The sequence below is a fragment of the Varanus komodoensis genome, unplaced genomic scaffold (assembly GCF_004798865.1).
Source record: "Varanus komodoensis strain SLA01 unplaced genomic scaffold, ASM479886v1 scaffold26, whole genome shotgun sequence".
Taxonomy (NCBI): Eukaryota; Metazoa; Chordata; class Lepidosauria; order Squamata; family Varanidae; genus Varanus; species Varanus komodoensis.
In genome coordinates this window covers 4,390,412-4,406,808 of record NW_025335684.1, presented here as the reverse complement: position 1 = coordinate 4,406,808, position 16,397 = coordinate 4,390,412, and the positions used below count along the sequence as shown (strand labels likewise).

Sequence of the window (16,397 nt, the reverse complement as noted above, 5' to 3'; positions counted from 1 at the left end):
GGGGGGGGGGGGGGGGGGGGAGGAGAGAGGTGAGGCGTGGGTGGGTGGGGGCGGGCGGGGGGGGGGGGGGGGGGGGGGGGGGGACTGACATAGCTTAACATGCATCTTTCAATGCAGGAATGTCAAATGTGCTGCCCAGAAAAATCAGTCAGTAGACAACCGTTCATGTTTAGGGAGAGAAGAAAATAGACAATGGCTTGGAAGCAGGACCATTCTTGCCAAGGGAGATATTAAAAATAATTCTGCTCTTAACAGGGGCCTATGCTAATTCTTTTGTTTTGAAAAGCTACAATGACAACAGCTGGTTTGAATCACTTCTTTGAAAAGGACAAGGCCGAAATGAGTGAGATCTGTGGATTTAGGGGGAAGAGTCAACGCAAAGATCCAGGGATAAGCTCCCAAGAACAACCTGCCTGAGCACATCGGCCAGAAGAAACAGAATGGCCCTTCTTTGGAGAGTTCTTCAAATCATTCCATGCAGAGCGTTTCTATTTAATTATTCACACCCCTCCCCCTGATATGGAAATGTTGTAATTGGGTTCCTGAGGGCACAATGAGAGTTGATTAGGCCTTGATTAACATTCAGGTTTAAAACAAACACAGCCCTTACTCCATACGGTGAGGGCAGCAGATGCGTGCAGGATCCCTCTGGAGTTGACTGCCCAGCAGGAATAGTTGCCAGCGTCTTGCACGAAGGCCGGTGTGATCTGGAGCCCTCCAGACTCGAGGAGAAGGAATCTGGGAATCTGAACGGACCCGCTGGCCAGAATCTGGTTCCCTGAAACATAGCGTGCGGAGACAGCGTCAATGCTCTGAGGAAGGCGTTGACGCTGCGCTCATTCCTCTTGGAGGACAAAGGCAACTGTAATCGTTCCCCAACCGAATATGAAGGCGTTACCCCTTTTCCATGCAATGGCAGGCTTCGGTGCTCCGGAAACATCGCATCTTAAAACCGCGGTCATCCCTTCGGTAACCGTGGTATCCGCTGGTGGCTGGGAAAAGGTGGGTGCAATATCTGGAAAGGAGAGCAGGTGCGGGTGTTTACGGAGGTCGCTGGATCAGCCTTTTGAGTGGTCACTAGGTTGTTGTCCATTTTTGTGTCCATTTTTACCATACTAATGTGGCCATGGCAATACGTAAACCTTTCCACAAGCTTTTTTTGAACTTCACGTTATCCATCTCCTAGGAATTCTCCAACTTGGATTACTGGCTAAATGAAGACTATAAACTCTATCAGCACCCCTACAAGGATGAGCAAGAGGACTCTGAAGTACAGCAAGCTGGTTTAAGAAGAGGACTGGGGAGAAAATAAACAAACTGAAACAAAAAGAACTATTTGCTTTCATCCTGATGATGTGCTTCAGTGAGATGAAAAGCCACATTAATCTGCAAAGCCAAAAGATTCCATCTGATTCTCCTCCAAGGCATTTCTGTGCTCCCACCTACCTGTAGTTCCTTGCCATGACATCTGCAGAGATCAAATAAGGCCAGCTGTACTATCTCAAGCCCAGGAACGATGCCAGATGTTCTGAAAACACCGTATGCGTTTCAAGGGAAGCTGTGATAAATTCTGCGGCAGCCCAGGGTTGCTTCCTGGAGATGCCACAGCCAGACTCCTGCCTCCCTCAGTGCCAGTTGACCCACTCCTGTGGGGAGTCATTGCTGAGGTCGAGGGAGAAAAAGAGGCTATGACTGGGCATTCAGCCATCGTGCCTGTGACCAAATTTATGCTTCATATGCAGCAGGGAATAATTTCCCCAGATGTTCTGAGTCTTAGTCCGGCTCTGTGATTAATACCCCATTCCCTGTTGCCAAGAGACCTTCAGCATAGCCTGTAACTACAACGGGCAGCCCCAGGGCCCCGTTCCTTGCTAGGGCTTCACGTGGAAGAGCCTCAGGTGAGAATGGCTTCTCCTTTCTTTCATTCCCATACTACCCAACTGCCAAAGCTCTCCGGGCAGTTTCCAAAAAAAGTTCACCGAATCTTGTCAGAATACAAACATTATGAAACAAACAAGCGAAATAAAAACGTTTAAAAGCCCCAACTAAAAACCACAGAACAGCCATGTAGAAAACCACATGCAATGAGGAATACTCGTGTAAAAAAACCCAAGGATATCTACAAAAGCTTAGGCAAAAAGGACCACCTTAAGCTGACACTAAGAAGACAATAAACTGGGCACCAGCCAGGCCTCAGTGGGGAGCTCATTCCACATTGGGGAGGGGACCGGGCAACACAAAGGAAGACTATGGTGGTCCTTCTATGCCACTGTGACCACCTGAGCCTCTGGGCGCTGTCCTCTGAGCCTCCCTTGGAGCCGGCTCTCCGAGGAAGGCCCCAGATGTGGAACAAGGCTTCAGGATAGACTGCAGCTGGGAGAGGTGCTCAGTTAAGTATTATGGTCCCAGGCCAGGCAAGGTTTTATAGGTAAAGCCCAACACCTTAAGCTGGGCTCAGAAGCACAAAGGCAGCCAGAGCTTCTGATACATTCAGACCTCCCGGTTCCAGCCTGGCTATCACATTTTGCACAAGTGGCAGCTTCTGAGTGGTCTTGAAGGGCAGTCCCATTGCAGCAATCTAATTTGGCACTTACCGGGGTGTGGATTACTGCAACTGGGCTATCCCTGTCCGGGTAGAGGTGTAGCTGGGCCATCATTCTATGACACTGCGGCCACCTGAGCCACAAGTGACCAGGATGGGTCAAGGAGAACACCCTGCTTCTTCAGGGGGAGAGCAGCCCCATCCCTTCAAATCTCCAAGTAGCTGGGCTGACTGGCAGGCCACTGTGCCGGGGAAGATGGTGTACTGGGGTGACTCCTCCACTCTCACCTTTGCCGGCACACCTGTGTCGTCAGCAGTGGTTCGGCAGGGAGGGCCTCAGGAGGGTGTGGTGGCAGCAGGTCTCCTGCCCAGCGTGGGCGCTACAGGGAGTCCTTTGAGGCACGTGTGGTCTTGAGGAAACTGGCCACTCATATGCCCCCGGGGGTTTGATGAGGCTTCGATTTAACACCAGCTGGCCCAGGACTGGTGGGGCGGCACACAGATGTGGGAGAGGTGGGTTGCGAGCAGAGGTGGGGCAAGAGAAAGGAAGACGGGATGCACTTGATTGGATTTTGTTGTTGCTTTATTGATGGGCAGGTAATATATGGGGATGAATGAATGCAAATAAATTCTGTCTGGCATTGTGTCAGGCTTACAGGGCTGACAGATGTTCTTCCAACTCCATTTATGAAAGGCTGCATTTCTCAGCATCCTCAAGGGCAGCATAATTCTAACAAAGTTGCCGAGCGTTGTAAAATGATAAAATCATACCGTGACAAAGAAGGGTCAGGCACGTGCTTCTTTTGGGACACAACATTTACAATGCAGAATCTTTCAATCGGGTTCTTCCAAGCAATATTCTGTCAGGAGCAATTCGTGCACAATTCCAGATCTTTTCCCATAGAAAAGACTTCTTGAAGTGTGCAAGCCTGTGGCCCCTGGATACTGTCCAGAGGCCAAAGGAAAAGTTTGAGTCTGCATGCACATTGGCAAAGCCCTCCGAGGCTAGAGCCGGGACGCTGCCTTAGCTGCCCCCTCCCTCCGCACTTGCAGCTGGTGTGGCTCTTTCTGTGCCAGTTGCAGCTCCGAAGTTGCAGGATCGACTCTGGAGCTGCCACTGGGGATGGGGGAGGCAGGGAATGGGGCGGAGAGGAATGAGGCCTGCTGGCTCACAAGCTGGTGTGAAATGCTTTGAGGGCTGCAGTCCTCTGAGGCGAGCCAGATACCACTAAAGGCAGCGACCTTAAACTGGGCAGCCCCTCAATGTTACCAGGCAGTAGGCACTGATTCATTCTAGATATTTAGGGCTAACCTGTTTGTGTGTACATTATATAACATGAACCAAGTTATTCTTCCAAAGAAATGTAGTGTGTGCATTTTAAAAAGCTACTTGAATTGATTTTATTTTATCCTTCTTTGAAAGAAATGAGCTACTTGAAAACTTGCGAATGGTTGTCGGTATTAATGGGTTCCTGGAAAGAGTTAACCTTTGCAGGTTCCTCCTGGGTTCTCACTGCATGTTTGAAGAAGTCAGTCAATTCTCAGAAGAATTTCCTCCTGAGGATGGCTGGTTGCCTTGTATTTTCCAACAATGGCCTTTCAGGGATGTTTAAACAATATGTACAAACAGAGGTAACTCTCAAGGCTCCTTTCCACAGAGCCCCAAGAAATGTAGGTCTGTGACAAGGCTGGGGACCTTTAATACAGACATTCTAGGTTTCACCCTATGAGGTTTCCTTAATTGCTTGAGCAGAGCTTTAAACACTGAACAACTTTGTGTCATGCTCTACGGAAGTCCCTCCGAATGTCCCCCGCACGCCAAACACTCAATCCCAAAGCCTACTTAGGAAGAAAGCAATGTGTGAGGAGCCGTTTCCCCCCCGGACAAACGAGGTGAGATGGAGGAACTACCACCCCAGAACTTTTCCTCCATCTCCTCTAGACTTGCACAGGTTATGTGAAGGGCTGGACTTACTAGTAACGTCCAGGACGGTGCGGCTCTGCATCTCCCCAGCCTCATTCTTTGCAAAACATTGAAAGATGCCAGAATCTTCAGGTTGCACTCCCTGGATCTGAAGACTCCCGTTGAGCAGAACTTTGTAACGTGGATTCAGGAGTGTGTGGACAGGAACGGCATCTTTATACCAAGCCAAAGTAGGTGGCGGGGCACCTGTACAAAACAACAACATGTTCAACGTCTGGACACGCAGAAGTCATTGCTTTATGCAAATGCCCTAGTGCCAATTAGAGGCCTTTTAGATACACCGTGCTCCGTAAATAACTGCTAGAAAGCACACATTATGTTGTCACCAAAAAAAAAAGCATGGCAGGGAATGCACAAAAGGTGCTCTCTTATCCTTTTATTTGCTCAATCAAACTGCATGACATGATTAGACAAGCCTTGGATTAAACATCTCAGTTGAGAAACTGAGATAATCATGTCAAATGTGCCTTTGCAAGGTCAAAGAACATGGCAGTGAGCATTGGCAAAACCCAAGCTGTATTGGCAAAACCCAAGCTGTATGCCTTTACACTCTCACTAGCACATGTAACCCATTGACCTGATAAGACTTATTTCTGAGAAAAATGAGTGACAGTTTAGGGAGTATGCAGAGAATTCTACATGTTGTCTCAACAGCCCCTGAGTTGAAGCACACGGGAAAACAGAAGCTGGGAGAGAGTGACTTGCTTAAAACCACCAGGCGAGCAACATCCACGGCCATGACTTCACTGTTGTCACCCATGTTGCAAGGTAGGCAAATTCTCCTTCATCCGATTGGTTAGGAGTGATATACGAACACCAAATAATGAAGGACAAAGCAAGGTTAGAAGGATGCAAGTCAACGAGCCTTATCAGTGTATTCCTAGCTAGATAAAGTAAACTTAATTACTTCAATAGAGGAACAGGCTGGCTTCTAATTGATCAAATAATTGGACAAGGAATAGAGACCACGCAGGACTTCCATTGCAACTAAGAACTCATTTGCAAGGAGCTTGATATGAACACTGGGTTTGCCTACTCGGAAGCACTTCTGGGTTCAGGTTAGTCTAAGCAGCGGATCCATGGTCCCCTGGTTTTGTGGGTTGGGCAGAAGAGTCCTGATGCGAAGGCGTCTGCTTTTTGAACTCAGTGTACTTCCTGCCCCAAGCCGACGGAGACGGATGGAGAATGCAAGACACATTCTCAGATGCAGAATGTGATTACTCCCCTCCAGAACATAACAAATGAGAGAAACACTTTTAAAAAGCGAGGGGGGGGGATATTTGAGCGGGTCATGAAATTATATTTCTGTACAAGGAAGTAATCAGTTTCCGAAATCGCATCTGAGCTTCTATTTTGCTTGAATAATAAAGCTATTTATTGCTGAAGAGAATCGTTGTTGGAGTGCAAAGTGTGTTGTTTGATGCAAAAAAGATGCAGTGTGCCACTGTGAAATAAACACAATTTAAAATTCATATGAAAGGCCCATTCATAGAATTTGTGTAGAGTCTGATTGTCAGAATTTTCAGCGCAAATGTTCTTCATTCCATGGAAGCCCCTTGGGCAAATATAAATTGCCACTGAATAATAAGGAAATATGGAGCAAAATTGGAATAGTCCTCTAGATAGAGAGCAGTGGAAATGGTTTGTTGTTTAAATAACAGCATTCCATTATATTTGATAGGAAATACAATAAAGCAAAAATCTGGCATTTCACACATTCCACAAATCCCCTCTGACCATTTAAAAAGTTAAGAAAAAATAATAATTTTATCAGAGATAGGTGTCTTTCCAACTGTAACTGAAGCAGCAAACCTTAGTATTTTCTCTGAAGTATTTCCTATTCTTCAGCCCAAGTGTGATCGCCAAGTTGTCCCACTTTCTCAACATTATAGATCCTGACAGAGAAGTCATACATTCCTTCATGCTTTAATCAACTTCCTGAAGAAAGCCATGGATCAGCCCCCACATCTGTCTGTGCGAGGCAAAGTCCTCAGTCCTGAACTGAGAAGAGCAGACAATGGGAAACCTATGCACAATATTTTCCCTCTGAGGCTTCAAGAGCTTGCAAAAGATTCTGAGGATTCTACGTCTCCAAGTCACATCATCACAAACAGAGGGAAGGTGCTTTACAAAAAATCTTTGAGAAAGACATCAGGGAAGACGTCTGCTGGTGAGGCCAGATGTGCCACAGCTGCAAGTCTGAAATGACGACGGATGCTCAAGATCACTGCAGGTACAAATGGCACACAAGAGGTGACCTGTCACAGCCATCAAGAGGACAAGGGACTTCAGATCTCGGAAGCAGCTTTACTAGCTCTCCCAGCCACAACTCAGGACACATTTTCCAAGTACTGTTGTGCACATGCACGTGTGTGTGTGTTTTATCATGGCAACCCAGGAAAATATACAACTGGACTTTTTATTTTCTTCTCAGCTGAGAAAAGGCAAACAATAACACTTTGGAAAGGGTTCATCTAAGTAATCTGCTTTCACAACCAATCAGCACAGTCAATCCTTGGCCAGAGGGACCCAAGGCCTCTCTCAGAGTAAATTAGCTTCCTACCAAGAAAGCTTTTTTTAACATTTCCGAGCAATTGTTTTTCCTTACATGCAAATTTCAGCGGCGTTACCTGACTAATCAACTGGAACGCATGCGATTAACTGAGTCAGATTTCATGAATCTGGTGATGGGCCTGGGATTGCACCTTGGAAGAGCAGGCTCAGCCGCGAGTGCTGACATGCATGGAGCTGAAACTTGGCAAATGAGAAACTGGCGGGAGGGGTCCACAGGTCTGGGAGAACTCGGAAGCTAGAGAAGTGCCAGAAATCCTTAACGTGACCACCAAAAGAGCCCGCAAGGGAGAAGGGACAGCGAAAGCAGCAAAATGAGAACTGGCCACATTCAGTGGCTGCAGGAGGCCAAGGGAGGCTGGAGAGGGGAAATGGAAAATGCTGTTGGTGGCCGCAGGGGAAAGAGCAGTCCCATGCCGGGCTGGCTGGCTTGCTGGCTGGAGTGTTGGGCAAGCAAGCGGGTCTGCCTATTAATAATAGCCTGGCCGGAATATGTGCCATGGGGCAGCGCATCCCCCGGATGCAAAACAGTGATGGCTCTGAGGAGGACCGTCCAGCGCCATCTTCTGGCATTCAGGTGACATTAAGAAGCAAGAGAAATGATTTGGGGCAGGGGGAGGAAGGGGCAGAGCAGGACCAGCAGTTTCCCCTGCATCACAGCCTCCATCCCTCCTCCTCAGCAGAGGTTCGTCTGGAGGACCAGATGAGATGCAGGGGGTGAGGTACCCAGCCGTGGAGCCAGGCAGCTCTGCCGTCCCTCCATCCTGCCCTCGATGCGCAGAAGCATCCGCGCCCACAAGCTTCCATGCATCAAGGGTGGGGGATAGACTGGCTCACATCCTTGGCCAATTGATTTAGATTTCCTGTTCGGCACATTTAATTTATCGATTCCTTAATGTCAAGTTTCTTTGCTGGTGGTCAACATTTTGCTTGGACAATCTTAGCGAGGATTAATCCATCCTCTGCTAGGCAGTTAAGGCTGCAGTCAGTAGGCAGAAAGTCCCACTGAACTCTGGGGGACTTACTTCCCAGTAGACCTGCGCGGGGTTGCACTGCGAGCCTGCTCTCCTACGCAGTCAGTTCCCGCAAACTCGGGGGCTTGTACTTCGGGATACGTATGTATAAGACAGCGCTGTTAATGGCTCTGATGTAATAACTGTGTGTAGACCTAGGCTGTATTACTTCTGTAATTGTGTAAGGTTTGTTTTAACAACTGCTCCATGTTCTTGGAGAATTATTGGCTCCACTAACACTCTTTTCCCAACCACACTAGGATTCCAGCGCAGGTAATTAAAAAACCCTTTAACCACCACCCTCATTGCTGACAATATATAAATCCAGATAATACACATCTTCTAAGAGATTCTGTACCTGCAACAGGAATTGTCTCCAAGGAACTTTGTTCCCACAGAAATTCCATTTACAGTAAAGTAAAAAAGCCATCCCTTCCAGGTGGTAACTTTATTTATAGTTAATCTAGTTGCATCGAGTAAATTTAATCATCCTCTTTCCCACTCGCAGAGCACAAAGAGGGAATAAATAGGTCCTGTGCCAAAGAACCCCACAGGAGTCGCAGCAAACAGAGGGTCCCTGTCTGTTTATGGCCAGGGCTGCTCCTCAAGCGCCTGTGCTGGCCCTCCCTTGCCGCCCTGATGTCCTTCTGGAAGCACCGCATACAGCAGGCGCTGGCAGGGGGAGCCCTCGTCGCACCGCCAGTGGCCTCCGCGCAGGAGAGCTGGAGAGGCTGTGCCAATCCGGACGGGGCGTGCGGCAGGTGAGGGCTGCGCCGACGGTTCTCGTTCCTTTTTATCCGCTTCGACCAAGAGGAGGGAGGCTCTCGAGGGAGGGGGTGGATGCCTGCATCATTTTTGAGGTGTCAGAGCTGAGTTTCGCTGCCCCCCACCCCACCCCACCCCACCCCGCTGCACCTCCTCTTCGCCAACAAGGCTGGAGTGGGCTGGCGTGTGTGCCGTGTGCATTTCTTGAAGGGAGGCGCTTGAAGGAGCAGGCCCTTCTGAAGCAACTCAGCCTACGGCGCTTGCATTGCAACTCCCACCATTGCTGCCTGTTGGCCATGCCGGCTGGGGCACTTGGAACTCAAGTCCAGCAGCACCCGGACGGCCACAAGTGCTGAGAGCTTGTTTCACGAGAGCAGGAGCCTCCCCTTAGTATCTCCCCCGCCTCCGCTGCCCACCTTCTCCCATCCCTTCAGCCGGCCATCAAAGCAACGCGAGCAGCAAAGGTCAAAAGATACGATCACCAGCAAAAAAGGAAACAAATATCATCATAAACTGGAAAAATGAGGTGCTCCAGTAAAAGGAATCCAGAGAACCAGCAGGCTGCTGGCCAGAGCGCTGTATGGTGTGCTTTGCTGAAGAAAAAGGTGGCATACAAATATTGTGATGAAGAAATGCTGCCAGGGAGAAAGGAAACTTGTCTCCGTCCCTGTGCTTCTGTGGGCCTGTCCCTTTGTGTGCCTGTTAGTGTGAATAAAGCGATAATCCCTCTCTTTTATTTTCCTTTGGTCTGAAGGCATCAGATCATGGCTGAATAATTTTGTAACTCATTGGGGTTTAGTTGAGGAACCTTGGGAATTTGTCCAAGGGGTTTTTTACTTGACATTCACATCTTGGTCCCCTATTTATGAAGCCAGTTAGAATCATGCAGCCACAAGGGGAGCCTGCAGCTCAAACTAATTAATGCCGCATCACTGTCCCTATATTATCGGACGGCTTTACAGCTTGGAGAAGAACAGGATCGGCGGCTTCGTGAGAGACGGCATCAGGCACCGGTGGATTCGAGGAAGGGAATCTGTCTGCAGAGTCCAGGCCATTCCTGCCTTTGCCATGGGGACAGTTCGCAAGCAGCAGCCAAGGCTGGACTGACCTTTCCCTGCCGTGCCACCCTGAAAGGGCAGGAAGGGAGACTGATGTCCGCTGGCCCGGAGGAACCTCCTGACCCACACAGAGGCTCCCGCCCTGCCTTTGCTTCCTTCCGGGACCTGGCTGTCGGCCCGCCTGGGACCATGACGCCTGCCTGTTGTCCCTCGGAACGCTGCCTGCACGTCCAGGAACTGGCCCCTTGGCCTGCCTTGGGCCGCGCTTGCTGCCTGTGGCTCTTCAGACTGCCCTGCCCTCCCTGGGACGAGGCAACACGGCATTAAGGGAGCCAGAGGCTCGCCCTGTCAGATGGCGCAAGCACACAGCTCGCCCCGACCGAAGCTGGAGGTTGACCGAATCCAGAACATCACGTCGGGGTAACAAGAAGCAGAGCTGCAGGGCACGTGCACAACACTGCACAGTAAACACGTTTTCAAACGGCCAAGTGAATCAAAAGCAGCAGCGACCACCCGTCCGCCTAGGACAGAAAACACATTCAAGTGGACGCTCTGGGAAGGGCATGCCATGCCTTCCACATCACCACTGATGTGCTCATATGGCAAACGGCGGACCTGCCAGTGCCAGAGATCTGGAATTATAGCAGCAGGTTCACACAGCTAGAGTAAGGACACATGTAAACTGCTCAGAGAAGCTGGTAAGAGCTTTTTGGAAAGTTTTACCTACATCTATGGCTGTGTGCCCTGCCTCCCAGGCTGCAGCAGTCAAAACACCCAAGCAGGGCCAATCAGTTCAGTGGGTTTACTCAAGAAAGCCTTCCATTTCTGACAAAGGCCAAGTTTACACTAATATTCAATAAATGTTTCCTCTGGGCACCTGGGTCTGACTGTCACAGCAAAAGCAAGAAAGATATCAGCAGCACTTTAGAGCCTAACAAATTTATTCTGGAATACATATTCAAAAAATTTTACCAAAAGAAATTTGTTAGCCTTTAAGGTGTCATAAGACTCTCGGTAAACACCTAGGTGTACCATTTAAAGCATTTTAGCTGTCCACCAAACCATAACGCACCTTGAAACCAACCACTTTGAAACCACTGGGAAAAGGTGCTATGCAAATCTTTTGAATACATTTATTTAAGCTATGTCCGACCTTTCTGCCAAAAATAGCACACGTGGCATCTAAGAATAAAATACTGATTAAAGTGAAATCTTAATTAAAGCATAAAACAAACTGAATGAAAGATGCAATTAAAATGCATCAATAAAGGAACTATACAACTTCAACCATATAAAACTCCCTCCAGTAACAGACCAGCTTACATGCCAAAGACCCGCCTGAATAAAAAAGTCTTTGTGTGCCACCAGAAGGGCAATAGGGAGTTAAGTCCAGCTTAGCCACCCTTGGGAGCAATTTCCAGCCCCTGGGAGAGGCCGCCAAATATGCCCTCTCCCAGATCCCATTAAGCATGCTCTGACGGTGAGGGCACTGAGAGCCCTTCCAATGTAAAACCCCAGGGAGTTTGGGATTAAACCAGAGGGGTATTTTCTATTTGCTAAACAAATAAAGCAAATAGAATAAAAATGTGTGAAGAGACCTAAAGATTGGCTCAGATGCCTACTTAATAGCAGAGTAAATTCTAGTAACATTGCAGCGCCCTGCTTTAATAAGTGGATTACACTTACTTTTAAAAAATTAGCATGCTAAAAGGTAGTGGGAACCAGGTAACTGGAATTACTCTTGGAAATAGCATTTCATTTTATGCGGACGTATAAATATTTTGAAGATTTTAGTGGCATTCAAACTCCTTCCAATTAAAATTTGAATGAACAAGTGCAGCCGCAGAAGTGTAACCACAGTTGAATTTTCCTGCAGATGACGTTTCCCTCCCACTGTAAAAGCTCCATAACGTTAAGAAACAAGGAGCAATAACTATTGCCGTTATTGTTTCTCCCCAACCCAAGTTATGGGTCCCAGAGCTGATGCTTTATGTCCATTAACGCACTTGACTCAGGACGCTAATCCTTTATAGCCAACTATATTCGTTGGATGTACCTTTTCAGGCAAGGAACATGAGGAAAGACACAACGCGGCAATTTGCCCAGCCAGCAAACATGGTTAATTTTTGCGTAGCTTAATTTTTCTCTCCTGTTGTTGTTATTCAGTTTTATTTTTCATATAAGGCTTTCTGAACTGTAATTTACGGAGTAACTAAGACAGCAGTGCTACAGTCCTGCACACACAGGTTGGACTTTGGAAGGGGAGACCAAGCAAATCCACTTGGGCCCCTCCTCTGTTCCCCTTCCCATCCCTTCGCAGCTGCAGCAGGAAGAAATTCGGTGCCTGCTTTCTGAGATCACAAGAGTCGCCTCAGGGGACCTTGCAGTGGCGGATAAGGGGGTGCTCGGGAGGTTGAGGAGCGGAGAAGAAAGGGCCCCATGGCCTCTACAGTCCCCACCCACCCACCCACTGCCAGCATGGATGGGCCCAGGGGAGGTTTGCCAGGAAAAGGAACAAGAGCAGGATGGAACGAGGAAATGCCTCTGCCAGCCCTTGCCTGGGGGGCAACAACCTTGTGAGGCTTTAGATACCTGGAGGTTTCTGGGGTTTGGAGGCTTCCACGTCACAGGGGCGCAACCCATGGATTGTGGCTGGCGAGACAAGCAGACAAGCAAACCGACCAGCCATGGTGCTCACACGCAGCGGTTGCTTGTCCTGGTGGGCAAAGAGCCCAGCAGCAACCAAAGTCCCCTCGTGGCCATGTACCACTCACCCATCGCCTGGCAACGGAGGTGCACCGTCTTCTCCACTTCAGCCAAGATCCGGCTGTCAGGTTCAACGGTAAAATACGGCGGCTCTTTAGAGAGATAAACCAAAATCAGGTAAGAAAATGCGTTTGTGTGTGTAAAGTCGCAGAGTATCGTGTGCTCACGCGCCCTGATCAAGCGTGCGCAGGGACACCCACTCGTTGCAGGGAAAGGAGGCAAGTGCTTCTGCACAACCTGCCTGTGAACTTGGATGTGTTTCACACACCGCCGCAAATGGCCTAGTTTGACTTCTATTTTGGGTTTATGGTTTCTTTTAAGTGATGGCCTCATAAAACAACCTCAACAATTATATATTATGATGAATATGAATTTCAAAGAGCACTGAGCAACTGCCAATTTATATTTAGAGTTTTACACAGCAAATTAACATCAGAGCAGGGGCTGCGATTCATTTTACAGGCGTGAATTGAAGAATATTTTAATTCTCAGCTAAGAAGGGCCATCCCAGGAGGTCCATAAAGGTTTTTTATTTACAGCAACACATTTTATGGAAGGGCTGCTTCAGTATCAATCCACCATCCCATGTAGCTTTGGATATAAAGCACCACAGCATGAGAATAAATCTGCATCAGAAACATAACACAGCAGTTTTAACAATAACCTTAACAAGGTAGCAGTAAATAGGGTAGCAGTAAAGAGTATAATACTGTTTTTGAAAGTTAGAGGTTTCGAGTAAATTCTAAAGATGAAATTAATAGAAGGAAATGGATTGGAGTGATAGTGCCCAAACTTTCAATGTTTATAGCACACTTCAGAAGTCGTTTTGTGAAACATTAAAAGCAGACTTGTGTACTTAACCACCTAAACTGCTCCAGTAAGAGAACACATTTCACCTGTTCTGTAGTTATTCTCCTGTGGGACAAATTTAGCAGGAAATGCAATCGATTGAATTTGTAGCATCAAGTAACACTGTCTCAGTAGGACTTGAGGAAAAGATTAAAGATTGCATCAAATGGCATGCTGGCTTTGGGAATCTCAAAGTTTATTCACCGGTATTCACAATGCAATGGTGAGCCTTCTGAATATGGTATGTTCCATGTAGGTTTGGATGAATTAGTCTAAAGTCTACGTGCACGTGTGTGGCTCTTTGCCCTGCATTTGCCACTGGAATCCAACAAGGTCTAAAAGGTTTTGCAGTCATGACCTGCACCCCATCCTGTCATCCAAGCATGCACCCTCACAGCTGGTATCAACCGGGTATGGCAAAATTCTGTATTGCTGTCTTGCAAGACTGGGCCGTCTTTCATGCTGTGAAGTACCTGGCTGGTTCTTGCACTGAGTGCACTGCTTTCTTTAAAGCGCCGCGTTTTTTCAGCCCAACATTTGTGGCTGTAAATGTCAGCATATATGTCGCGGTAACCAGTGTGTTGCCTCCTGTCCACAGGCACGGCCCTGTAGTTCGGCGTGTGGCTTTAAGCGGCACAGAGAACAGCGGCTGCACACGGGATATGCCGTTCCCTCGCACTGATATTACCAGCAGAAATAAATCCCCCTGCCCTTGCGTTTCCCCTGGGCCCCTGTGGAAGAGCCGCTCTCTCAGCTTTATGGCCTGTGCAGAGCGGTGAAGGCCAGCAAAATTGCAAAGGCTTTGGCTCGTCGTGAGAGATGGGTTCATTAGCAAGGCAGTCCTAGTCCCAGGTTGGCAGCTTCAGCCAACTGAGGGCCAACGCTCCTTCTTCATCTGCCTTTATGTAGGGAACATCTGCTGGGAACTTTCTTAGCTGTAGGTGTGAAATAAAAAATAACGGCGAAGAAAAAGGGCAACTGGGCGATCGGTTACCTTCGCTAACGAAACAGTCCTCGGTGGTCTGAGGTCAAGGATAAGGGAGGGATAATAAGGTCCCTTATCTCAGTGGTTTACTGGTGTGACTTAAGTCTTGAACAAACGAGTGCATAAGGGCACTGGTCATCAGCAGAGTAAGTAAGTAAGAGACCGGCTGTTGCCTCCCTGGTAAACAATGTTGAAAACCAAGAAGGCAGTGAAATGTAGAATGCGGATAACCGAGAGTAACTAAGCTGACTTCAGGCCAACTAAAGTTGATGGCACCAATTACTTCGAAAGTCTGTGGGAATACTCGAGAACCGCACCAAAGCAGGAGTTGCGGCCACTTTAGCCCCCATAATACAGCCAAGGGAAGCTGGCTACCATCTGGAGTGATCTGTGCTTTTCCAAATAGGTTTGCGTATCCACCTGGGCTGGGGGCAACTGCCGTAGCTGATAGACGAACAGCTGTTCATCGGGGGCGACTGCCTGGTATTAAGCCGCCGTGACCCAGGTCCAAATGGGTGACCTGAGATGGCAAGAGGTGCTGCCATAAGGCATTACCTCCCCGTTGAGGCATCTGCTGCACTGGCCGTGTCTTCTCTGGGCCAAAGGCTGTTCCAAAGGACCGTTCTAATGCTCTCCGAACGCACGGTGTGCCCAAAGGGCATGGGATACTTATGGTCTGGAATTGCACAGAAGGCAAATCTGAGGAGTCGGATCAGTGGAGCATCAGCCACACAGTGAAATTGCAAACCTATACAGGTTGACGACAAAATGGTCCAGAACATTCAGAATAATGGCAATGTCTTTATGGGATCAGGCCAAATGATTTACAACTGCTGCATTCACTGAGGTTACGAAGAGAAATATATATATATATATTAAAACTTACCAGAGATGCTAGGAGCTGAATCATCTTACTTCGAGAGCAAGATGCGACTTGCAGGCCACTGGATGGCCATCTCCAAGCACCAGGGTGTGAGGACCTACCCATCTGATGTTGCTTAGAGAAAGCCTACTGAGATCAATAGGACTTGAGTTAGTCATATCTAAATGGTGCCAGTAGGTCTTCTCTAAGTTAGGGATGTGTAAATCAGCAAAACAAGTTTGAATTTTCCCAGATTACTTCTCAAAGCTTGTTCAGAGAAGCTTTTCTACTTTGTGCATGGAAATCTGTGAGCATATTCATGTGTGTTTTTCCAAATTTATCTAACATCAATGCACATATTTGAAAGGTATGCATTTTTCCATTGATTAAAATGTACGTGTGCACATTTTTCAATGCACCTTCTTCAAATGTACACATGAGCTGAACACATAGTTTTGGTCTGCAAATCACATTCCAAGCTTGGAAACCTAGAAGTATAAGCTGGATGAAACCTGATCAAAAGTGAACTGGAATGAATTTCTTGCAGATCCCCATTCTAAGCATGACCCAGTCAGAAGCCAAACTATCAAACATGTGACAGATGCCAGCTTCTCAAGTTGCTTAGTGGTGGCCGATGGAAGGTGCCCTGGAGCTGCCTGAGAATTTCGATCTTTATTCATTTTGAGATAAACAGTTCAGATCCACAGTCGTGTAGATTCTGTGAGTACGTGGCATTTCCCCCTTTATCATTCAAGGCCCAGTTGATGCAGAAAGCTGCCTGGCTTCCCACGGGGTCATTTATTGGTCAACATGTTGTGGAGTGGCTTCAATGCCACAGAGTTCTCTGTCCACACTCAAATCTGACCATCCTGTCCTCATCTGAACCCCTTGAGCAGCCTCTGGACCTCAGGTGTTAACAGCCCGCTTGATAAATTACAGCAAAAGCAGCCCCCTCTGCTGTCGGGTGGACACCAGTTTCCTTTTGTGTCCTTAAACGGACTC

At 47.9% G+C, this 16,397-nt stretch overlaps 1 protein-coding gene across 3 annotated transcripts in view; it reads right to left on the bottom strand.

The window, feature by feature from the left end:
- The window catches only part of SDK1 (sidekick cell adhesion molecule 1), a 482,213-nt gene that overhangs the window by 188,916 nt on the left and 276,900 nt on the right, over window positions 1–16,397 (bottom strand). For all 3 annotated transcript variants that reach the window (XM_044433572.1, XM_044433573.1, XM_044433574.1), the window contains 4 exons: window positions 12,708–12,791; window positions 4,518–4,712; window positions 899–1,015; window positions 611–778 (listed from right to left, as the gene is read on the bottom strand). In XM_044433572.1, the coding sequence (XP_044289507.1) occupies window positions 611–778; window positions 899–1,015; window positions 4,518–4,712; window positions 12,708–12,791 (564 nt within the window). The remainder of the gene's footprint in view (window positions 1–610; window positions 779–898; window positions 1,016–4,517; window positions 4,713–12,707; window positions 12,792–16,397) is intronic.